The sequence below is a fragment of the Mirounga leonina genome, unplaced genomic scaffold, assembly GCF_011800145.1.
Source record: "Mirounga leonina isolate KUSES-001 unplaced genomic scaffold, KU_Mleo_1.0 Mir_128, whole genome shotgun sequence".
NCBI lineage: Eukaryota > Metazoa > Chordata > Mammalia > Carnivora > Phocidae > Mirounga > Mirounga leonina.
Genome location: NW_023270320.1, coordinates 4,739,439 through 4,765,330, shown reverse-complemented (window position 1 = coordinate 4,765,330; position 25,892 = coordinate 4,739,439). Strand labels below are relative to the sequence as shown.

General features: G+C 33.2%; 1 protein-coding gene across 1 annotated transcript in view; it reads right to left on the bottom strand.

Moving 5' to 3' along the window:
• The window catches only part of LOC118009784 (disintegrin and metalloproteinase domain-containing protein 18-like), a 188,548-nt gene that overhangs the window by 30,826 nt on the left and 131,830 nt on the right, over positions 1–25,892 (bottom strand). The window contains exons 18-19 of the mRNA XM_035003823.1: positions 23,788–23,801; positions 15,033–15,174 (exon numbers count right to left, since the gene is read on the bottom strand). Of these exons, the coding sequence (XP_034859714.1) occupies positions 15,033–15,174; positions 23,788–23,801 (156 nt within the window). The remainder of the gene's footprint in view (positions 1–15,032; positions 15,175–23,787; positions 23,802–25,892) is intronic.

The following is a 25,892-nucleotide window of genomic DNA, read 5'->3' as shown; positions in this document are numbered from 1 at the left end:
TTAGGGTCTCTCTTTGCTTAGAGGACCCCTTCCAAGATTTCTTGTAGGGCTGGTTTCGTGTTTGCAAATTCCTTTAGTTTTTGTTTGTCCTGGAAGCTTTTTATCTCTCTTTCTATTTTCAATGACAGCCTAGCTGGATATAGTATTCTTGGCTGCATATTTTTCTCATTTAGTGCTCTGAATATATCCTGCCAGTCCTTTCTGGCCTGCCAGGTCTCTGTGGATAGGTCTGTTGCCAATCTACTTTTTCTACCATTTTAGGTTACATATTTCTCTCCTGAGCTGATTTCAGGATTTTCTCTTTGTCTCTGAGACTCATGAGTTTTACTATTAGATGTCGGGGTGTTGACGCTTTTTTTATTGATTTTGAGAGGAGTTCTCTGTGCTTCCTGGGTTTTGATGCCTGTTTCCTTCCCCAAATTAGGGAAGTTCTCTGGTATAATTGCTCCAATATACCTTCTGCACCTCTCTCTCTTTCTTCTTGTTCTGGGATCCCAATTATTCTAAACTTGTTTCGTCTTATGGTATCGCTTATCTCTCGAATTCTGCCCTCGTGATCCAGTAATTGTTTATCTCTCTTTTTCTCAGCTTCTTTATTTTCCATCATTTGGTCTTCTATATCACTGATTCTTTCTTCTGCCTCATTTATCCTAGCAGTTAGCACCCCATTTTTGATTGCACCTCATTAATAGCCTTTTGATTTCAACTTGGTTAGATTTTAGTTCTTTTATTTCTCCAGAGAGGGTTTCTCCAATTACTTCCATGCTTTTTCAAGCCTGTCTAGTATCTTTAACATCATCATTCTGAACTCTAGTTCTGACATCTTACCAAGAACTCTAGTTCTACCATCTTACTGTGCCGTGTATCACAGTTTATGTCAACCCCAAGCTGAGAGCCTTTGCCTCAGCTCCATCTCTGCAGCCAGCTTCCCTGCTCCGATACCTGGGAGCTCTGCCATACTCAGGCACTGCCGGTCTTTCTGTGACCTCAAGGGTCCTGAGCCCACACTGTCTCACGAGGGTTCCACCCCCCACTTAGCCACTTGAGCGACATCCCTCAGGGGAGCAGACTTCTAAAAGTTCCAATTTTGTGCTCCACGGCTCTATCACTTGCCAGAAGCAGCCAATGGCGGCCACCTCCCCCGTCATCTATCCTCCCAAATATCGCCTCGGATTCACTTCTCTGCACGTCCTACCCTCCAGAAAGTGGTTGCTTTTCTATTCAGAGAGTTGTTATTCTTTTCTTCGATCTCCTGTTGAGTTTGTAGGTGTTCAGAATGGTTTGATCCCTATTCAGCTGAATTCCTGAGACCAGACGAAATCCAGTTCTCCTACTCCTCCGCCATCTTGCTCTGCCGAGAAGTGTTTTTCTTGTGTGATCCTCTGTGTGCTTCTCTCTCTTGTCTCTCTTCATGACCAGGGCCCCCTCCCCTTGGCAGCATCTGCTATCTGTTTCTCCCCCAAATCACATCTCCACACCTCCTTCCTTCCATGTTTTGGCTTCTCTCCTAGTTGTGTAGTTTGTTCTGTCCATCCTCAGTTTGACTTCTCAGGTATTCAGAATGAGTTGATATTTATCTACCTAGGGTCCTATTAGTACTCCAACATCTTAGCTCCTCCCCATTTCTTTTTAAATAAGCTTTGATAGTTTTAGTCTTTAGGAATTTGTCCATTTCATTTAGGTTGTCAGATTTATTAGTATTAACACTTTTATAATATTTCCTTGGTATTTTTTCATTCTCTATAGGATCAGTAATGGAGGGATCTTCTCTCATTCTAGATATTTGTAATTGTTGTCTAATCGTTCTCATTCTTACCCATGTGGTTACACAGTTAGTACTTTTTTAATGTTTCCCAAAAAAACTTTTTTTGTTTCACTGGTTTCATTAATTTTTTTCCCGTTTTCTATTTTATTATTGCTATTTTCTAAACTTCATAATTTCATTTCCTTTTTACATGGGGTTGAATTTGCTCTTCTTTTTCTACTTTATGTGGAAGCTTATGTAACTGATTTAAACTTTCTTACATTTCTGATATAAATTATTGATAGTATAAATTTTCCCCCAAATACTGTTTTATATATAGGTGAAAAATTTTATCATATGTTTTTATTTTCAATTTGTGTTCAAATATGTTCTAATTTCCCTGGTGATTTTTTCTTTGATCAGTGAATTACTTAAAAATATGTGTGCTTTCCAAACTGTTTTAAGACTTTTTTTTACTGTTATTGACAACAAGTATAATTCTAATTGTTCAGAGCACATATTTTGCGTGATCTGAATCTGTTTGAATTTATTGTTGCTTTTTCGTAGCACACATTTGGTCTAATTTGTGAAATGTTTCAGGTGTATTTGAGACAAATGTGATTTCTGTGGTTGTAATGAGGTCTTCTGAAAGATTATGCTGCTAATTAGTGTTTTTCATTTCTTTTTTATTCTTACTGTTTTTCAGTCCACTTATATTTAGAGAGAGATGTTGAAACTTCTAATGATATTTGTGGCTTTTTCTCTTATGCAGCTAATAACAGAGCTTCAAGTACATAGAGCAAATGCTGTCAGAAATGAAGGAATTATATGTGCTCTTAAAGACTTGATACTTTTATTATGATTAAATGATCAAATTATGCTCTTGGTATAAAATAATATTTCTTCTTCAGACTGCTTTGGCTGATAGAAATATAGTCACTTTAGCTTTCTTTAGGTTGGTGTTAGCATGGTACATCTTTTACTTTTAACCCATTTCTTTCTTTAGATTGAAAGTGGATTTCTTGTTGACAGGCTATATTTCTCTTGATTTTTATCCAATCTTACATTTTCTGCTTTTTTTTTAAATTGAAGTATTTAGACTATTTAAATTTATTGACTTGATATGGTTGGGTTTCAATTTAACACCTTGCTATATATTATTATTGTCATTTTCTTTATCCTCTTTTGTAGATTCTTGGGAATCATTTAATAGGCTTTTTTGGGGGAAAAGTTAATTTTACTTAATTTTTTGAAATAATTATAAATCTATAGGAAGTTTAAAAAATTTTTACTGGGAGATTTCATGTGTATACCCTTTACTTAGTTTTTGCTCATGGTAAAATCTTGCATGATTATATTACATTGTCAAAACCAGGAAATCAACATTGGTATAATCCAGAGTTAATTTAGATTTCATTATTGTTTACATGCACTGACATGTTTATATGTGTACAAATGTATTCTATCTTATAACATGTATAGATTAGTGTGTCTGACACCAAAATCAACATACAGAATTGTTCCACAACCACACACACACACACACACACACAAACATATAACCCCTACATAGTACACCTATCTGCCTTACTCCCAGTTCCTAATCCCTGGCAATTACTAATTGGTCTTTATTTCTATAATTGCAATGCAAATACTTTGTATAAGTGGCTTCATATAGTAGCTCTTGAGCTTTGTTTTTTCTCTCCTGTAATTCCCTTGAGATCCACCAAAATTGTGTCATGTATTAATAATTTCTTACTATTCCTGAGTAGTACCCATGGTATGAATGTTCCATAGTTTGTTAAATTAGTCATCCATCAAAAGATTATTTGGATAATTTTTAGTTTTTAGCTATTACAAATAACATTGTTATAGATGTTCATTTATAGTTTTTTGCATAAATGTAAAAGTTCTCTCTAGGATAAATACCCAAGAGTGAAATTGTTGAGTTGTATAATAAGGTTGACAAATTGTATGTCATAGTAGCTATACTGTTTTGTATTTCCTCCAGCAACGTATGAGTGATCTAATTTTCTACATCTTCATCAGTACTTACTATTATTACTATTTTAGTCAATCTGTTGGGAAAAGTGTGATATCTCATTGTGGTTTTAATTTGCATTACTCCAATAACTAATTATGTTAAGAGTAACTTAATGTGCTTGCTTGCCATCTGTATATACTCTTCAGTCAAGTCTTGGTTCATGTCTTTGCCCTTTGCTAACCAAATTTTTTTTCAACTGTTGATTTTGAACTTTTAAAATATATTATAGACAGAAAATCTTTGTTGGATATATGGTATGCAAATACATTCTACCAGGCTGAAGCTTGTCTTTTTACCTTCTTAACAAGGTATTTTTCAAATCAGGTATCTTTAATTTTGACCACATATGAATTTTCCTTATGGATCATGATTTGTTCTTTTTTTTTTTTTTTTAGATTTTTTCCTTTTTCTTTTTTTTTATTATGTTATGTTAATCACCATACATTACATCATTAGTTTTTGATGTAGTGTTCCGTGATTCATTGTTTGCGTATAATACCCAGTGCTCCACGCGGAACATGCCCTCTTTAATACCCATCACCAGGCTAACCCATCCTCCCACCCCCTCCCCTCTAGAACCCTCAGTTTGTTTCTCAGAGTCCATCATCTCTCATGGTTCGTCTCCCCCTCCGATCTCCCCCCCTTCATTCTTCCCCTCCTGCTATCTTCTTCTTCTTTTTTTTTTTAACATATAATGTATTATTTGTGTCAGAGGTACAGATCTGTGATTCAACAGTCTTGCACAATTCACAGCACTCACCATAGCACATACCCTCCCCAATGTCTATCACCCAGCCACCCCATCCTTCCCACCCCCCACCACTCCAGCAACCCTCAGTTTGTTTCCTGATTTTTAGATTTTATTTATTCATTTGAGAGAGAGAGAGAGCATGAGCAGGGGGAGGGGGAAGGGAAAAGGAGAAGCAGACTTCCCGCTGAGCAGGGAGCCCAATGCAGACTTGATCCCAGGACCCTGGGATCATGACCTGAGACAAAGGCAGATGCTTAAACAACTGAGCAACCCAGGTACCACTCATGATTTGTTCTCATGTGAAAGAACTCTGGTCTAGTCCTAGATCCACAGAGTTTTTTGTGTTTTCTTCAGAAAGTTGCAAAATTTAACTTAATAAATTCATGGCCCTGATCCAATTTTTTTTAAAGATTTTATTTATTTATTTGAGACAGAGAGAATGAGAGAGAGCATGAGAGGGCGGAGGGTCAGAGGGAGAAGCAGACTCCCTGCCGAGCAGGGAGCCCGATGCGGGACTCAATCTTGGGACTCCAGGATCATGACCTGAGCCGAAGGCAGTCGCTTAACCAACTGAGCCACCCAGGCGCCCTTTGATCCAATTTTTTAACCTTTTATTTTTAAGTAGTTTCATATTCATAGCATATTGCAAAGATATGTACAGAAAGGTTTCATGTACCTTTTACACAGTCCCCCCATATTAACATCTTGCTTAACTATAATATGAAAGCAAGGTAATTGACATTGATACACCCACAGAGATTGCTCAGATTGTACCATTTACACATGCATTCATATGTATGTGTGTGTGTGTAGTTCTATGCAACTTGATCACAAGTGTAGTTTCATATAACTATAATCACATCAAGATACAAAACTGTACCATCAACAAAAGTTTTTGTTGCTACCCTTTTATAGACATACCCACTCTCCCCATTATTCCTAACTCTTGGCAACTACTACTCTATTCTCCAAACCTGTAATTTTTAATTTGATAAGAATTTTATATAATTGGAATCATAGTGTATATATGCTTTTGAAAGTGGCTCTGTTTCACTTAGCATAATTCCCTTTGTGTCCTCAAAATTGTTTCTATCAATACTTTGTTTTCTTTTATTACTGTGTAGTATGTGGTAGTATGGATTTACCATAGGTTGTGTAATAATTTATGCATTGAATGACCTTAATTTACAGATTGGGCTATTATGTATTAGGGTATTATGAACATTTGTGTTCAAGTGTCTGTGAAAGCATGATTTTCATTTCTCAGAGATAAGTGTCCAAGGGAGAAATTGTTGATCTGTAGCTCTCTCAAGGTAAGTGATTTATTAGGAACAGAAGCAGTTCAAACCTAAGGACACTGTTATACACTGAAGATTATGTTGGGTAAATAAGGCTGGCAGTTGATGAGAAAAAGCTAAATTAAAGACCATCTAAAATTTTAACAGAGAGAACCAGAAAAAGAGTCAGCTAAGAAAAGTCCTTTTGGGGTCAGAGAGAAATAAGCCTCAAAGGCTACTCTTGCAAAGGCAATTGGATCTAATTGGATTAGATAATAGGGCAATTTATGACATCTGAGGAGCAGCATGGAAGCACCACATTATAGGGAAAAATTTATTTTGATGAACTATACCAGTTAAGTCACTAAACAAACAAAAATCAAACAAGGACAAGAAGCCTTGTGTAGGTGTGTAGTGGGTGGGCATAAGTATCCAAAATTGTTACTGTATTAATGTATTATCTAAAATTTCCAGTTTCCAGTAAAAATGTTATGGAGTGCAAAGAAACAAGAAAGTGTGACCTACACCCAGGGAAAAAAGCAGGAAACAAATTGCCTGAGAGATAGTAGTTGTCAGATTTAGAAGAAAAAAACTTTAAAGCAGTTGTCATAAATATGTTCCATGAACTAAAGGAAACCATTAAAAAAAAAGGAAAAGAAAGTACTGTAATAATGTTTCATCTAGTATAGAATAACAATAGAACAAAAGAAAGCTGGGGTGTACAAAAGAGACCTTAAAACAAGACTGTATTAGAGACAAAGAAGGACATTATATAATGATAAAGGGGTCAATCCAAGGAAGCCATAACATTTGTAATGCACCTAAATATATAAAGCAAATATTAACATACCTACAGGGAGATATAGCAATACAGTAGTAGTAGGGGGCTTCAATACACCACTTATATCAATGGAGAGATCACCCAGACAGAAAAACCATTAAGGAAACCTTTGCCTTAAATGATACATTAGACAAGTGGACTCAACAGATACATACAAAACATTCCATCCAAGAGAAATGGAATACATATTTTTCTCAAGTGTTCATGGAACTTTAGGATAGATATTGGTTACATCATAAATTAAGCTATAGATATCTGGGTAAGATAGATCTAGATCTACCTCTCTAGGATAGATGATATATTAAGCTACAAAAGGGTCTTTTTACATTTAAAGAATGAAATAATACCAAGCATCTTTTCTGATCATAGTGGCATAAAACTAGAAAAGAATTACAAGAAGAAAACTGGAAAGTTCACAAATATGTAGAGACCAAATAAATATACTGCTGAACAACCAATGGGTCGAAGAAAAAATCAAAAGAGAATTAAAATAATACCTGAAACAAACAAACAAACAAACAAACAAACAAACAAAAGGAAATATGACCTACCAATTTTATGGGATGCAACAAAAGCACTTCTAAGAGGGAATTTCATAGCAATAAATGCCTATATCAAGAAACAAGAAAAATCTCAAATAAACAGCATAGCTTTACACCTCAAGGAACTATAAAAAGAACAAACAAATCAAAAGTTAGTAAAAACAATTGAATAATAAAGATAAATAATAGAAATAAATGACCTGGAGACTAAAAAGATAAGAAAAAAGATCAATAAAACTAAAGCTGGTTCTCTGAAAAGATAAACACAACTAACAAAGTTTTGCTACACTCACTGAGGAAAAAAGAGAGAGGAGTAAAAAAAAAAAATCAGAAATGAAATAGATGGTACAACTGATGTCACAGAAATGCAAAAATTTGGGGCTCCTGGGTGGCTCAGTTGGTTAAGTGGCTGACTCTTGATTTCAGCTCAGGTCATGAACTCAGAGTTGTGGGACCAAGCCCCTCATCAGGCTCCACACTCAGCAGGGAGTCTGTTTGAGATTCTCTCTCTCCCTCTCCCTCTGCCCCTTCCCTTTCTCTCTCTCTCTTCCTCTGTCTCTCTCTCTTCCTCTGTCTCTCTCTCAAATAAATTACATCTTAAAAAAGAAATGCAAAGAATCATAGAGACTACCATGAATAATTATATGACAAAAATATGACAACCTAGAAGAAATGGATAAATTCTTAGAAACATACAAGCTTCCAAGACTGATCTTTAAGAAATAGAAAATCTGATTAAACCAATTGCTAGTAAGAAAATTGAATGAGTAACTAAAAACTTCTCAACAAACAAAAGTCTAGGACCAGTTGGCTTAACGGGTGATTTCTCCCAAACATTCAAAGATTTAAAACCAGTCCTTATCAAACTCATCCAAACAATAAAAGAGGAAGAAACACTTCCAAACTCATTTTATGAGGCCAGCATTTCCCTGATACCCAAACTAGACAAGGATGCCACAACAGAAGAAAATTATAGGTCAATATCCCTGATGAACATAGCTGCAAAAATTTCTCAAGAAAACATTAGCATACTGAATTCAACAATATATTAAAAGGATCATATACCATGATCAAGTGGTATTTATTTCAGGGATGCAAAGATGGTTCAACAATTGCAAACCAACCAATATGATACATCCCATTAACAAAATGATTGATAAAAATTATATCATCATCTTATTAGAGCAGAAATAGATGACAAAAGTCAACATCAATTTATGACAAAAACTCTCAACAAAACAGGTATAGAGGGAATATACCTCAAAATAATAAAAAACAAATATGATAAGCCCACAGCTAACACCATGCTGAACAGTGAAAAAGCTGAATGCTACCCTCTAAGATCAGAGATCACTGTTATTCAACATAGTATTAAAGTCCTAGTCAGAGCAATTAGTCAAGAAAAAGATATAAAATTTGTGGGTGCCTGGTGGCTCTGTCTTTAAGCATCTGCCTTCAGCTCAGGTCATGATCCCAGGGTCCTGGGATCGAGCCCCGCCCCAGGCTCCCTGCTCCACAGGAGGCCTGCTTCTCCCTCTCCCACTCCTACTTCTTGTGTTCCTTCTCTCGCTGTGTCCCTATCAAATAAATAAATAAAATCTTTTTTTAAAAAAAAGAAAAAGATACAAAATGTATCTAATTGGAAAGGATGAAGCAAAACTGTCACTATTTGCAGATGACATATTATATTTAGTAAACCCTAAAGACTCCACCAAAAAACTGTTAGAACTAATAAACAAATTAAGTTGCAAGATGAAAAATCAATGTACAAAACTCTTCTGCATTTTTTACATTAATAATGTCCTATCAGAAAGAAAAGCAATGCCATTTAAATTACATCAAAAATAATAAAATATATAGAAAATAAATTCAGCTGTGGAAGTAAAAGACTTGTACACTGAAGCTATAAAACATTGATGAAAGAAATTGAAGACAAAAAATGGAAAGATAATCAATGATCATGGTTTGGAAAATTTAATATTATTAACATTTTTATATAACCCAAAAATGATCCACAGATTCAATGTAATCCCTATCAAAATTTCAATGGCATTTTTCATAGAAATACATCAAAGTATTCTGCAATATGTATAGAACAACAGAAGACCCCAAATAGCCAAAACAATCAGGAGAAAGAAGAAGAAAACTGAAAGCCTTATGGTCCCTGATTTCAAAATATATTACAAAGGTATAGTAATTAAAACATTATAGTACTGGCATAAAAACAAACACATTGATCAATGAAAAAGAATAGAAGCCCCAGAAATAAGCCCATGCATATATGGTCAATTAATTTATGACAAAGGAGGTAAGAATATTCAATGGGGAAAAGAAAGTCTCTTCGATAAATGGTGTTGGGAAAATTGGTCAGCCACATGCAAAAGAATGAAACTGGACCACCATCTTACACAATACACTAAAATTAACTCAAAATGGATTAAAGACTTTAATGTAAACCAGAAACTGTAAAACTCTAGAAGAAAACAGAGGCAGTTAACTTTCTTGACATTGATTTTGGTGATGATTTTTTGAATCTGACATCAAAAGGAAAGGCAATAAAAATAAAAATAAATAACTGGCATTACATCCAACTAAATAACTTCTAAACAGCAAAGAATACCATCAACAACTTGAAAAGGCAACCTACTAAATGGGATGCAATTCATATATCTGATAAGGGGTTAAAATTCCAAATATAAAAAGAACTAATATGACTCAAGAGTAAAAAACAAGAAACAATTTAATTGAAAAACATACACAAAATCTGAATAGAATTTTTTTTTCCAAATAAGACATATAGATGGCCAACAGATATATGAAAAGATGCTCAACATCATTAATCATCTGGGATATGCAAATCAAAACTACAATGAAACTTTAGAATTGATATTATCAAAAGGACAACAAATAACCAGTGTTGGCAAGGATGCAGAAAAAAGGGAAGCATTTACACTGTTAGCAGGAATGTAAATTGGTGCTGCCTTTATGGAAAACAGTATGGCCATTTCTCAAAAAATTAAAAAGTTGAACTACCATATGATCCAATGATCTCACTTCTGGGTATTTATCTGAAGAAAAATGTGGAATCTAAGTAAAATAAATGATGACAACAACAAAAAGTAACCAACTCATAGAAACAAAAAAAATTTTGCCATTGCCAGAGGTTGAGGTTGGGGACTGGGCAACAAAAGAGAAAGTGGTCAAAAGGTTCAAACTTCCAGTTATAAATAAATACATCATGGGGATGTAATGTACAATATAATGACCATAGTTAATAATACTATGTGGCATATTTTAAAGTTCCAAAGAAACTAGATCTTAAAAGTTCTCATCATAAGAAAAAAATTATTTTGTGTGTCTGTATGATGCATATTAACTAAACTTATTATGGTGTTCATTTTGTAATGTATATATATATATATATATATATATATATATATATATATATAAAATAATTATGTTGTACATCTAAAACTAATATAATACTCTATATTATACCTCAATCATACCTCAATTTAAAAAAGGATAACAAAAAATATTGAAATTATAAAAAAAATAAACAAATGGAAATTATGGAGTTTAAAGTACAATAACTAAAATGAAAAAGTCAAAAGAAAGGCTCAGCAGTAGATTTGAGTTTGTAGATGATTTAGCTAACTTGAACACAGATCCATACTGATAAATATTTAGAAGAAAAAGAGGAAAAATTTTTAAAAAATGAGAAGAGCTTCACATAAACGTAGACACCATGAAGTGCCCTGGCATATAGCTAATGGATTCTAAAAAGAATAGAGAGACATGGGAGAAAAAAAGTACATATCTGAAGATTAATGGCTGATAATTTCCCAAATATGATGAAAGACATTCAACATCAAAGAAGTTCAATGAATTCCAAGTAGGATAAACACAGAGATTCATACCTAGACACATGATAGTCAAAAATTTGACAGACGGACATAAAAATAATCTTAAAAGTAGTAAGAATAAACAATTTATCACCTACAAGGAAATTTCATTAAGACTATCATCTTCTCATCAGAAACAATGAGAGCAGGAAGACAATTTGATGGTATATGAAAATAGTGAATGAAAGAAATCTGTCAACTAAGAATCTTATATCCAGCAAGACTATGTTTCCATGATGATAGTCAAATAAAGATATTCCTAGATTTAAAAAAAAAATCTAGGAGAGAGATTTTCTCTTTTTGGGAGAATTTATTACCAGTAGACATTCCTTACTAGAAATAACAAAAGCAATTTTTCAGCCTGAAGCAAATTACACAAGGTAGTAATTCTAATCCATATAAAGGGGCAAAGAGCATGAGTTAAAGACAAATTTGTAGGTGACTATAAAAAACAGTTTATACAAACTTTCAGTTTTTAGTCTGGTATGTAATGAAGCTGTCACTTAATCACTCCAACTAACTACAAGTAAAAAGCCCAACAAACTGAAAAATAACAACTGAGGGAACCTGTTTCTAATAGACCTGCCTTGCAATGAAGAAAAGAATTTCAGGAAAGCAGAGAATGGTCAACAGAGTGAAATATTGCTGATAAAACAAGCGAAATGCTCAAAAATGCTGGTCAATTTTGACAACTAAGAGCTTTGATAACTCCATCAAAAACAGTGCAGAGGTATTGGTGAGTGTAAAAATTAAGAAAGCTTTAACTAAATTTAAGAAAAAAAAGAGATTAGACACAAAATCAGAAATGAAATGCAAGAGTTCGCTACTGTCCTACAGAAAGTGCAAGAAAATATACTATGAACAATTTTATGTAACAAAATATTAGATTTTGATGAAATAAGATTCCTAGAAGACACAAATTTCCAAAGCTGACTCAAGAAAGAACATAAAATATGAATAGATTACAACAAATAAAGACCTCAAAATAATAATTAAAACTCTCCCTATAAAGAGACCCCAGAACTGGATAGTGTTACTGATGATATCTTACATCTTAATTTGTTGGAGGAGATACAAGTGTTCACTTTGATGTTTTTTTTAAAATTGCACATACAGTGTTGTGTGTTTCTTGTATGTTTTTGATAGTTCACACACATATTTAATGTATTAATGCAAGCCAACAATTATCCCTTTATGTGATGAAAAAATCATTTCATATTTTTTTGAACTTATTCCTGTTTTACATGTTCCAAGATAGACATACACAATACTCAAAGCTATCAATTCTCTAATTACTTTATAAATTCAATAAGAATCCAGAAAGAATATTCATGTATAAATAAAAAAAGCATTAGTAGGGGTGCCTGGATGGCTCAGTTGGTTAGGCACCTGCCTTCAGCTCAGGTCATGATCCCAGAGTCTAGGGATGGAGTCCTGCATCGGACTTCCTGCTAGGCAGGGAGTCTGCTTCTCTTTCTGCCCCTCACCCCACTCATGCTCTCTCTCTTGCTCTCTCTCAAATAAATAAAATCTTTTTAAAAAAAGCATTAGTAAACTATATGTGTACGTGTGTGTATACAACTTCTGTAAAAGATAAAATATAAACAAACAGGGAGAAGAGGTCAAATGATATGAAAAGTAATTTCTGTGTAAAGAAAAACAGTATGGCCCAGAAGAAAATAAAGATTTGCAGCCTCACTGGTAATTAAAAAAAATATATAAGAAACACAATATTGGACACAATTATCATTTCCTATCTCACATACAGTAAAATTGAACCCCTTCTTGTTGTGAAATCTTGGTCTTAGGTTTGGGTTTGAATTGGCCTCCCAGCACAGTTTACACATTGTTTGAAGTCTCCAGAAATACTAAGGCTATTCCTAGTATTCTTCCTTAACTTTGCCAGCCTTGTTGGAGCTTTCCTCATTTTTTGATAACCACTATGCTGGCTTCTAGTTTTTATTAAGGTTTAACTTAATATAACATTTTATTAGTTTGTTATTTTATTCATTTCAATGACTATTTTTATGAAGAACAGAATGACAAGTGATCCAGATTACCATATTTTGTAAGAAGATCCAATATTTTATCTATTAATTTTGCATAAGTTCACTCAAATCAAAGACTGAGTGTGTCATGGAGAGCAAGGATTGAAAGGGCATTCTTGCAGAGGACATCCAAAACATAACAAAAAATGGATAAAAATTACTTTGGAAAACTAATGAAGAAAATAAACAAAAAAGGAAAACCAGATTAAGTCAACTCTCTTATATTCACTATTTACTCAAGGTTGAGGTGACTGTATTCCAGAGTCAAGATTTTCTTACCTGTAGCATAAGATATCAAGAAATTGACTAAGGCAACTCTGGAAATAGGACTCCCTAAAGATCAAGCATAGGTTGCCCTCCTAAAGGAATACCTGATGATTCCAGGACAGATGGTTCTATGCTAGATATTCCAAAGTTAGTTGAACTTCAAAGTCCTTTATAAAATTAAGAAGGTAATACATGACAGAAATGAATATATAAGTTGAAATACTTTTATTTCCGGCTGGTTAAAAATAATGTTTTCAATGGTTCCAAGTGTATATCACTTATAGAATACACAAGATGAAAGATCTAAAGATGTATATCCCAGGCCTACTAAAACTGTTTATAAAGGGATATTTATTGAGTCTGGGGCAGTAGAAATATTTGGATTGTGGAGATGCATTGAGCATGCACATTACTCCCCTCAATATCATTACCTGTGAGGCCTTTGAATTCTTTCTTTTTTTCTCTGCAGAGAATCATGATAGGCCAATTAAGTCACTTTCTCTTTCAGTGAATATGATCCATCACCCCTGAACAATATACATGTAAGGTGTGTACAGATAAAAATTTCTTCATAAAATAGACCAGTGATATAGCCTTCAACAAAAACATTACTTTGAAGTTAAAATCATCATTTGTGATATTATATTTAAGGACTTATATGAGGGTTTCTTGTTTTCAATGAGTTAACTGGCCACCAGAAGAAAAGAATAACAAATGTAAGAACAGCACGTAGTTTTGATTTGTATTTCCCTGATGCCGAGTGATGTTGAACAAGATGAGGTACACACACACACACACACACACACACAGAAGAATATTACGCAGCCATCAAAAATAATGAAATCTTGCCATTTGCAATGACATGGATGGGACTAGAGAGTATTATGCTAAAAGAAATAAGTCAGTCAGAGAAAGAAAAATACCATATGATTTCACTCATATGTGGAATTTAAGAAACAAAATAGATGAATTTTGGGGAAGGAAAGGAAAAATAAAATAAGACAAAAACAGAGAGGGAGACAAACCATAAGAGACTCAACTATAAGAAACAAACTGAGGGTTGCTGAAGGGGAGGTGGGCGGGGGATTGGGGTAACCAGGTGAAGGGCATTAAGGAGGGCACTTGATGGAATGAGCACTGGGTGTTTTATGTAAATGATGAATCACTAAACTCTACCTCTGAAACTAATAATACACTATATGTTAATTAAATTGAATTTAAATAAAAATTGAAAAAATAGCATGTAGAAATTTATAAGAAACAGTATCTAATTTCAAAGAATTCTGAAGAGACTTTTTTCAAAGTATTTGAAATTACTAGAGAGAAACATTTTGAGGGTCAAGGAATTAGTGAAAGTTTTAACACAACATCTAAACACTATAAATATTCGTGAGGAAAACAATTCTAGAACAGCCAAAATTTTGACTTACTGCAATATGCTAGCAACAATTTATTGGAAAACAAAATTATAAAAATGCCATTTACACTAGGTTAAAAATAGTGCAAATACATAGGAATGAATATCACTAAGTGTTATAAAACTATGAATTTATTTCACTGGTCAATAAGCAGTACAATTTAAGATCATAAATTATTTGCATAGTCATATTTACCCTTCATATTCTGCATTCTCTCTGTTGCGTGATTTTCTCATTTCATTTCGTTTCATGATCATAATAGTGAATATTATGATAAAGGGCAGAACAATGTAGAAACTCAGAATAAGCCAGTTGTTCTGCTGTGCATTGTAGTCTTCTTTAATAAAAATTATATCTAGAAATAAAACATAGAAATCAATGGATATTTGCTTCAGTAAATATTTAAATAAACTTTTATTTCTTTCACTTTAATCTTTTTATATATAATATTTATATAAATAATTGAAATTTTAATATATTGCCAACTCTTAAAGGGGTAAATAAAAGGACATTTAAGCTAATAACCCCTAACAACAATGGCACTTTTGTCTTATTTCCTATTTGTCTTTTATGCATATTTGTTTAATTATAGTAACTGTATAAATGTTTTGAGTACTGCTTACTATATTCAGTATATTTATGACATCAATGTTTTTTAAAAGTAACACATTAGGGCGCCTGGGTGGCTCAGTTGGTTAAATGACTGCCTTCGGCTCAGGTCATGATCCTGGAGTTCCGGGATCGAGTCCCACATCGGGCTCCCTGCTCAGCAGGGAGTCTGCTTCTCCCTCTGACCCTCCTCCCTCTCATGCTCTCTGTCTCTCATTCTCTGTCTCACAAATAAATAAAATCTTAAAAAAAAAAATTAAAAAAAATGTAACACATTAATAGGATTTAAGTTAAAAATTTAGAAAGGAATATTCTGTGAAAACCCCCTTCCCCCACCCTTGCCAAGTCATAGTACCTCTTTTGAAGGTAATCATCTTTAAATGTCTCATGTTTTATGCATCTAAATAAAATTCATATCTATACCTATCCTTGTATCTATGAAAAAGAAAAAAAAAAGATGTGGTATATTTGCAATGGAATATTATTCAGCCATAAAAAGAATGAAATCTTGTCATTTGCAATGATATGGATGGAACTAGAGACTACAATGCTAAATGAAATAAGACGGTCAGAGAAAGACAAACATCTTCTGTTATTTCTTATACTTAAAAATTAAAGCATTACATGATTCAGAAAAGTACACAATATATGAATATATTAACAATGAATTAGCAAAAACTCTTCAGATCTCAAAACAGATCCTGCCAGAATCCAAGAGAATCCTTAGGATATTTTTAATCATTTCTTTTCAAAGTTTACAAATATCTTGATTTCTTCTATTATGTTTATTTAGTGAATTTTTGCTGAAATATCATGTAAACAGAAATGGATGTATGCCATAATTATACAGCTCTAAGAATTTTCTAAATTAAACACATTCATGTATGGGCGCCTGGGTGGCTCAGTCATTAAGCGTCTGCCTTCGGCTCAGGTCATGATCCCAGGGTCCTGGGATCGAGTCCCACATCGGGCTCCCTGCTCTGCGGGAAGCCTGCTTCTCCCTCTCCCACTCGCCCCGCTTGTGTTCCTGCTCTCACTATCTCTCTCTGTCAGATAAATAAATAAAACCTTAAAAAAAACCCACAACACATTCATGTAACCAACACCAAATCCAGGAAGCATAATATTGCCAGTATGTCAGAACTCCCAACCTGATTTCTTCCAGTTGTTATCCTTTCCAAAGATAATTACTACTTTGGCCCCTCTAAGAGCATGAGTCAATTTTTTTTTACAGATTTTAAACCTTATGTAAATAGAATTATATTGGATATACTTTTTTCCTGCTTTTTTTTCTCTTTATTACCTAATTTGGAAATTTACGCACATTGTTGTTTATAGTTGTAAAATGTTCATTCACACCACTGTATGCTATATCTTTGCATAGAAATAACAGCCATTAATGCATTCTATTTCTTATGGGTATTCAAGTAATTTGGAATTATGAGTATAATGAATAGTGTTGTTATGAATATTCTACTAAATGTCTTTTAGTCAACATATGTACACATACTTCTCAATAGATACATGCCCTTGGAGTAGTAATGCTTATTCATAGCATATACCTATTTTAAGCATTAGTAAATTTTCCAATGATTTTCCTAAATGGTTGTAACAATTATATTTCCATTAGCAGTGGATAGGAGTCTTGGATAGATCATATATATGCTATTTCTTTTTTTATTATATTCTTTATATACAATAAAATGCAAACATTTTAGCTGTAAATATGGATAAAATTTGATAAATATATATTGATAAATATATACCCCACTTAGGCAAACATTTTAAAGATTGTTTTGTTTGACATCTGTGGCTTTTGTCCATTTAGTGTAAAATCTTACAATTTTTTATTTGGTAAGTAACTAAAATGGGTTTAACTAGTGCCTGAGATTTGACCAAAAAATAGCATGAATAGCCTCACTCATCATTTAAATTTTGTTGCTTTAACATCTTGGAGGAATTTCTGACATATAAAATACACATATTTGAAATTTATGATTTGATAGGTTTTGTTATGTGTATACACCCATGAAATCATCACCTCAATCAAAATAATGAATATATCCATTATCCACTAAAGTTTCCTCTTGCTCCTTTATAATCTTATCATGCTACCACTCCCCCACATAGGCAGCCACTGATCTGCATTCCCTCACTATAAATTAATTTGCATGTACTACAATTTAATATAAAATTAGACAGTATTCTTTTTAATTTTGCCTTTCTTTTTCACATAGGGTAATGTTGAAATTCATCCACATTGGTACATGTAACTATATAGCTCATTCCTTTTTATCATTCAATAGTAATCTATTGTTTGGATATACAATACTTTGTTTATCAATCACCTGTTGATTTATATTGGGGTTATTTCCAGATTTTGTCTACTATAAAGTTGTTATAAACATTTATATACAAAGCTTTGTATTTGCATAAGCATTCTATTTCTTGGGTAAAAGGTGAAATGACTAGATTATATTGTAGGTGAATGCTTACCTTCTTAAGAAACTCTGAAGCTGTGTAATTTTACATTACAACAGCAGTATATGGGACACTCTCTTCACACCATAGTTAGCTTTTTAAATTTAACCCATTTTTGTAGATATGTAATGGTATCTAATTTTGAATTTAATTTGCATTTTCCCATTTAAAATGACACTGGGCCTTTTTACATGTGCTTGTTTGTCATCTATATACCCTCTTTGATGAAGTTTCAATTCAAATATTTTGTCTGTTTTTTGTAGGGTTGTTTGCATTTTATTGTTTCAGGGATTCTTTATGTATCCTTAATATAAATGTTTGTATATTCTAAATACAAATACTTTATCAGTGCACCTGAAGATAGCCCCTCCAGCTGTGCACCTGTATGCCTCTTAGCCAAAGGTACATCACTGCCTCCACTGAAGTATGCACACCTGGAGGCAGAGTGTGAAGCCATGAGAACAAACACACCCAGAGCCACTACAACTTCCCATGAGCCCATAGTTGTCACTGGCCCTTGCTACCTACCCTTGGCCTGATCACATGTGTGTCTCCAACTGATCTCTGTCATTACGTAGGCGCTTGAGGCTAGGCCCTACAGTTAAATGTGTGCACATCACTTGGTCTAGCCACCAACACTGCTTAAACTTGCCCCTAACTATTGGTCCTAGAAGTGCCGCTTAGGACCCAAACAACACTTGCAGCAACTATAGACCCCATAGGGTGCTCACAAGGACCATACAAGTGTTAATAAGGTAGACCCCAGTGGTCTGAGCCAAAAAGACATTATATCTCCCTGAACCCTGTGCCACTGTGTGCTGTTGCACTTAGTACTTTGCGTCAATAGACCCAGGATCACAGCATGATCAAGTGTGCTCCATTCACATGTGAAAGGCTTCCCTTTTTAAAATTATTCCATAAAGTCTGGAAGAGGTGACCACATCTTCAAATGTATAGACACCTATGCAAGGCTACAGGGATCCTGAAGAATCAAGAAATGTCTCCATCAAAGGAATATAGTAAAACTCCAATAATTGTCCCAAAAGAAGTGGTGATCGAGTAATTGCTCAACAAAGAATTCAAAGTAGCTGCTCTACAGATACTCAGAGAGCTACAAGAGAATACAGATAAACAATTTAATGATACCAGGAATAAACATAAGAACAAAATGAGAAACTCAACAAAGAGAAGGGAAACAAAAAAGAAAAAAAACTAGAAATGTCATAGCTGAAGTATATAATTACTAGAGTAAATAATTCAGTATAGAGAGCTTCAAGAGCAAATCTGAACAAGCTGAAAAGAGAAAGAGTGATCTAGAAGAAAGATCAGTTGAAATTATTTAATCAGAAGTGCAAAAAGAAAAAAAGAAGGAAGAATCAAGAAAGCCTATGGAAGTTATGGAACAACATGAAAATACATAATGTACACATTGGATTCCTGGAAGAAGAAGACGGGAAGAAAGGAATGGAAAGCTTCTTTAAAGAAATAATGGCTGAGAAATACCCAAACTTGGGGAAAGATTTGGACATCCAAGTTCATAAAACAAATAGGTCACCTCAAAATTTCAATCTAAAATGTTCTTCTTCAAGACAATTAATAACAAAACTGTCTAAAACCAAAAAGAAAGAATTTTAAAGGCAAGAGAAAAAAATCTCCCTCAGATAAGAAAATACCCATAAGGCTATCAGTGAGTTTCTCAGCAGATACCTCAGGCCAGGAGAGAATGGGATGACATACTGAAGATACTAAAAGTAAGAAACTGCCAACTAAGAATACTTTAACCAGCAAAGTTGTCCTTGTGAATTGAAGGTGTGATGAAGATTTTCCCTTAATAAACAAAAGCTGAGGAAATTTATCAACACTAAATCTGCCTTATAAGAAATGCTGAAAGGTTTTCTTCAAGCTGAAACAAATGAATGCTAATTAGTAACATATAAACATAAGAAAATATACATTGGCAAAGATAAGTATGTAGTCAGATTCAAAATACCCTAATAATGTGCTAACTAGATAACTCTAGAATAAAGGTTAAAGGACAGAAAGTATTAAAAATAGTTATAGTTCCACCAATTTTTAATGGACACACAATAAAAAATATAAATTTTGACATCAAAAACATAAAAGGAGGAATAAAAGAATATTGGTTTTGTATATGATCAAGATTGAGCTGTTATTAGAATAATATATATTTTATTTGTTTTATGATGTTTTTACCTTATGTTTTGTGTTTTATAGTGTAAATCTCATAAGAACCACAAAGAAAAAATCTACAATAGAAACAAAAAAGATAAAGAGAAGAAAATCATCAATATATAAAGGAAGACATCAAAAAAGGAATAAAAGAAAAATGGAACTGTAAAACAGCCAGAAAACAATAAGATGACATTAGTAAGTCCTTATTTATCAATAATTATTCTTAGTGTTAATGGATAGGCCAATTTAAAGACATAGAGTGGGGCACTTGGGTGGTTTAGTTGGCTAAGTGTCTGACTCTTGATTTCCATTCAGGTTATGATCTCAGGGTCGTGAGATCGAATCCCATGTCAGACTCTGCACTCAGTGGGGAGTCTGCTTGAGATTCTCTCCCTCTCCTTTTCCCCCTCCCTTTGCTCACATGCATTCTCTCTCTCAAATAAATAAATCTTTAAAAATAATAAATAAATAAAAGGCATAGAGTGGCTGAATGGATAAAAAATAAGACTCAACTACAAAAGACTCACTTCAGCTTCAATGACATACATAGATTCAAAGTAAGGAGATGGCAAAATATATTCCATGCAAGTGGAAACTAAAAGAGAGCAGAAGTAGCTATACTGAAATCAGACAAAGTAGACTTTAAGCCAAAAACAGTAGCAAGAAACATAGAAAGTTACTATATAATGCTAAGGGATCAATTAATCAAGAAGATATGGCAATTATAAATATTTATGTATGCACCCAACATCAGAACACCTGAATATATTAAGCAAATTGTAACAGGTCTGAAGGGAGAAATAGAAAACAATATAATAATAGTAGAGGACCACAATATTCTACTTTCAGAAATGAATAGATCCTTCAGATAATCAACAAGGAAACTGACCTGAATCATACTGTAGACTAAAGGGACCTAACAGACACATACAGAAACTTCTATCCAAAAGCAACAGAATACATATTCTCTTCTAGTGCACATATTCTTCAGGGTAGATCACATGATAGGTCACAAAACATGTCTTAGCAAGTTTAAGAAGAATAAAATCATCCTTATTGATTTGTCTTTTACTAAAATTTTTATTTAAATTACAATTAGTTAACATACAGTGTAATATTTAATTTCGTTTGTATAATATAGTGATTCAACACTTCCATAATGCTCATCTCATCAAGTACACTCCTTAATCCCCATCACCTATTTTACCCATCCCCCCACCAACCTCCCTTCTGGTGACCATCAGTTTGTTCTCCATAGTTAAGAGTCTGTTTCTTGGTTTGCCTCCTCCTCTCTTCCCCCTGACCCTTTACCCATTTGTTTTGTTTCTTAAATTCCACATATGAGTGAAATCATATAGTATTTGTCTTTCTCTGACTGACTTATTTCACTTAGCATAATACTTTGTAGCTCCATCCGTGTCATTGCAAATGTCAAGATTTCATTCTTTTTTATGGCTGAGTAATATTCCATTGTCTGTGTGTGTGTGTGTGTATATATATATACCACATTTGTCTATAGATGGACACTTTGGTGGCTTCCATTATCTTGACTGTTGTAAATAATGTTGAAATAAACATAGGGGTGCATACTTCTTTTTAAATTATTGTTTTCATTTTCTTTGGGTAAATACCCAGTAGTGGAATTATTGGATCCTATGGTACTCCTATTTTTAAATTTTTGAGGAACTTCCATACTGTTTCCCACAGTGGCTGTACCAATTTACATTCCCACCAACAGTGCACAAAAGTTCCTTAATCATACCAAGTATCTTTTCCAATCACAATAGTATGAAACTAGAAATTAATAAAAGAAGGAAAGATGGAAATAAATTACCTAATTTTATACCTCATGGAGCTAGGAAAAAAAACAACTAAGCTCAAAGTTAGAAGAAGGAAGGAAATAACCAACATCAAAGCAAAAGTAAATGAAATAGAGACTAGAAACACAACAGAAAAAAAATCAATGAAGCTAAGACCTGATTTTTAAAAAATATTAAAAAAGACAAACCTTTAACTATACTAACTCAAGAAAAGAGAAAGAAATAAAATAAAATCAGAAATGAAAGAGGAGACATTACAACAGATAACCACAGAAATGCAAAGAATCATGAGAGACTACTATGAATAATTTTAGCCAAACAAACTGGATAACCTAGATGAAATGGATAAATTCCTATAAACATATAATCTATCAAGAATGAAACATGAAAAATATAAAATCTGAACAGACCAATAAGAGTATGGAGATGAATCAGTAATCAAAAACTCCCAAAACAGAAAATCCCCAAACCAGATTGTTTTTGGGGAATGTTAATGAATATTTAAAGAAAGATTAACAGCAATCTTTCTCAAGCACTTTCAAAAATTGAAGAGAAGACACTCTCAAACTCATCTGCAAGAACAGCATTACCCTGATACCAAAATCAGATAAGGATACCACAAGAAAAGAAAATTACAGACAAATATGTTATAAATATAGACGCAAAAATTCTTTTTTTTACTTCTTCTTCTTTTTTTTTTTTTCAATTTTATATCCAGTATAGTTAACATGCAGTGTTATATTTGGGTTAATATTTGTAAATATAATAGCTGTAGTAATAAAGATACTCTAAAATCTTAATATCCTAATACAATTTAATTTCTCTTTCAGTCAAATTTCAATTAGGGTTTAACAAATGGCCTTCCATTTGGTTAGATGCAAAAATTCTTAACAAAATATTACCAAACCAAATTCAACAACACATCAAAAAGATAATTGATCATGAGAAAGTAGGATTTATCTCTGAGATGATTCAACATATATAAATCAATAAATGTGAAACACCACATAAATTGAATGAAAGATAAAAAGATATGAATCATATGATCATCTCAATAAATGCACAAAAAGCACTTAACAAAATATAACATCTTTTCCTGATAAAAACTCTTAACAAATTTATTATGATACCACATCATAATAAAGGCCATATATAAGTCCACAGCTAATATTTATACTCAATGGTAAAATTTTGAAAGATTTTCATCTGAGATGAAAAATAAGATAACTCTTTTTCAACATAGTATTGGAATTCCCATTTATAGTAATCAGGCAAGATAAAGATATAAATAGTACCCAAATCAGTAAGGAAGAAGAAAAATTATCTTTGCAGATAATATGATCCTATGTATAGAAAATACTAAAGACACTACAAAAAAAATTGTATCTACCCAACAAATTCAATGAAGTTGCAAGATACCAAATCAACATCCAGAAAACAGTTGTGTTTCTTACATGTGTGATAAAACATCTGAGGGCAAAAAACAACAATAGCAACAAAAAACCAAAAAAAAAAAATTCCATTCACAATAACATCAAAAAAATTAAAATATTTAGGAATAAATTTAACCAATGAGGTGAACTATCTGTACACTGAACATGACAAAATTTTAATGAAAGAAATTGAAGAAGAGACAAACAAATGGAAATGTATCCCATGTTCATGGATTGAAAGAATTAAAATTGTTAAAATGTCCATACTACTCAAAGTCATCCATAGGTTCAATGAAATCCCTACCAAAGTTTCACAGAAATAGAAAAACAATTAAAGTTTGTTTGGAGTTGTAGAAGACCCTGAAGAACCAAAGTGACCCAGAAAAAGAAGACCAAAAGCTGGAGGCATCACACTTTCTGATTTCAAACTATACTACAAAGCTGTAGTAATCAAAACAGCATAGTACTGGCATAAAAATAGACATGTAGAACAATGGAGCAGAATTGAGAGCCCAGAAATAAACTCCTGCATATATGGTCAAGTAAGAGACCCAAAAATACTCAATGGAGAAAGGATAGTCTCCTCAAAACATCATTTAGGGGAAAACTGGATAACCACATGCAAATTAATTACATAAATAATAAATAAATAAATTTTGCTACTCTGTGGTATCTGTTGTAATGTCTCCTCTTTCATCTCTGATTTTATTTGATTTCTTTCTCTTTTATTCTGTTAGTATAGTTAAAGGTTTGTCTTTTTTAATATTTTTAAAAAATACATTGTAAAAAATGTAGTTTTTACATTTGTGGAAAACTTGAAGACTGTCCCTCAGGCCTAACCTCCAGGCTAACTAAATAGGCCTCTTCATAGGAAGACTGGGGTTGTGTTTCAGTCTGCTCTTTGTGCACTATCCTTATAGTGATGGTGGTCTGCCAAAAACTCTTTCTGATTGTTATAGCCCCATGGACTTCTGGAATGCTAACACTCTTGGCTACCAGGCTAGGAGATCAAGTGGTGTCTCCTGTGTGGATTGTGTATACCCACTCACTTTAGCAAGGTAGCTGGAGAGTGTATGGGGTGAAGGATGCTTACCAGTTGAGTTCTGGGTATCCCTATACCACTATCTTGGAAAGCCTGAGTAAGTGCTTTTAAATTGAATGTTTACTTGATAGATCTTTAGTTAAATTATTATTATTGGATTTATATTTATTTAGTTATTCTATTTGTCTAATGTTCTTTTCCCTCTAGGCTTCATTTTATTAATTGGTGGAATTTTAATTCTTTTATTTTTTTCTAAAAATTTTGAATTGTTTTCCTAGTGTTTACTCTGGAATTACAATACAGGCATTCTTCAAAAGATATTGCAGGTTCAGTTCCATACCACCACAATAAAGGAAATATCACAATAAAGCAAGTTAATCTTCCAGTTTCCCAGTGTATATAAAAGTTATGTTTGCAGTATATTGTAGTCTATTACGTGTGCATTATCATTACAAAAACATTGTAAATACCTTAATGTAAAAACATATTGCTGAAAAGTGTTAAGCATCATCTGAGCTTTCAGCGAGTCATAATATTTTTGCAGGTGGAGAGTTTTGCCTCACAGTTGATGGCTGCTGACTGATCAGGGTGGTGGTTGCTGAAGGCTAGGATGGCTATGGCATTTTGTTAAAATAAGACAACAGTGAAATTTGTTGCATTGATTGACTCTTCCTTTCATGAATGATTTCTTTGTAACATGTGATGCTGTTTGATAGCATTTTTACCTATAGTATACCTCCTTTAAAAATTGAAACCCTGCTTTATGAACCAAGTTTATGTAATATTCTAAATCCTTTGCTGTCATTTCAACAATCTTTGCAGTACCTTCACCAGGAGTAGATTCTATCTCAAGAAACCATTTTCTTTGCTCATCCATAAGAAGCAACTCCTCATCTGTTAGTTTTATGATGAGATTGCAGTGATTCAGTCACATCTTCAGGTACCACTTCTAATCTAATTTTCTTACCACGTCTGCAATTACTTCCTCCACCAGTCTTGAATCACTCAAAGTCATCCATAAGGGTTGGAATCAACTTGTTCCAAACTCCTGTTAATGTTGATATTTTGGCCTCTCCCCATGAATCACAAATGCTCTTAATTGCATTTAAAATGGTGAATCCTTTCCAGAAAATTTTCAATTTCCTTTGCCCAGATCTATCAGAGGAATCACTTTCTATGGCTGCCATAGACTTATGAAATGCATTTCCTAAGTAATAGGCCTTGAAAGTTAAAATTACTCCTTCATCTATGGGCTTTAGAATTAATGTTTTGTTAGCAGGCATAAAAACAACATTAATTTTATTGTACATCTCCACCAGAGCTCTTAGGGGACCAGATGCATTGTCAATGAGCAATGTTATTTTGAAAAACATCTATTTTTCTCAGCAGCAGGCTTTAACAGTGTGTTTAAAATATTCAGTAAACCATGTTGTAAACGGATGTGCTGTCACCCAACTTTTCTGTTCCATTTATAGAG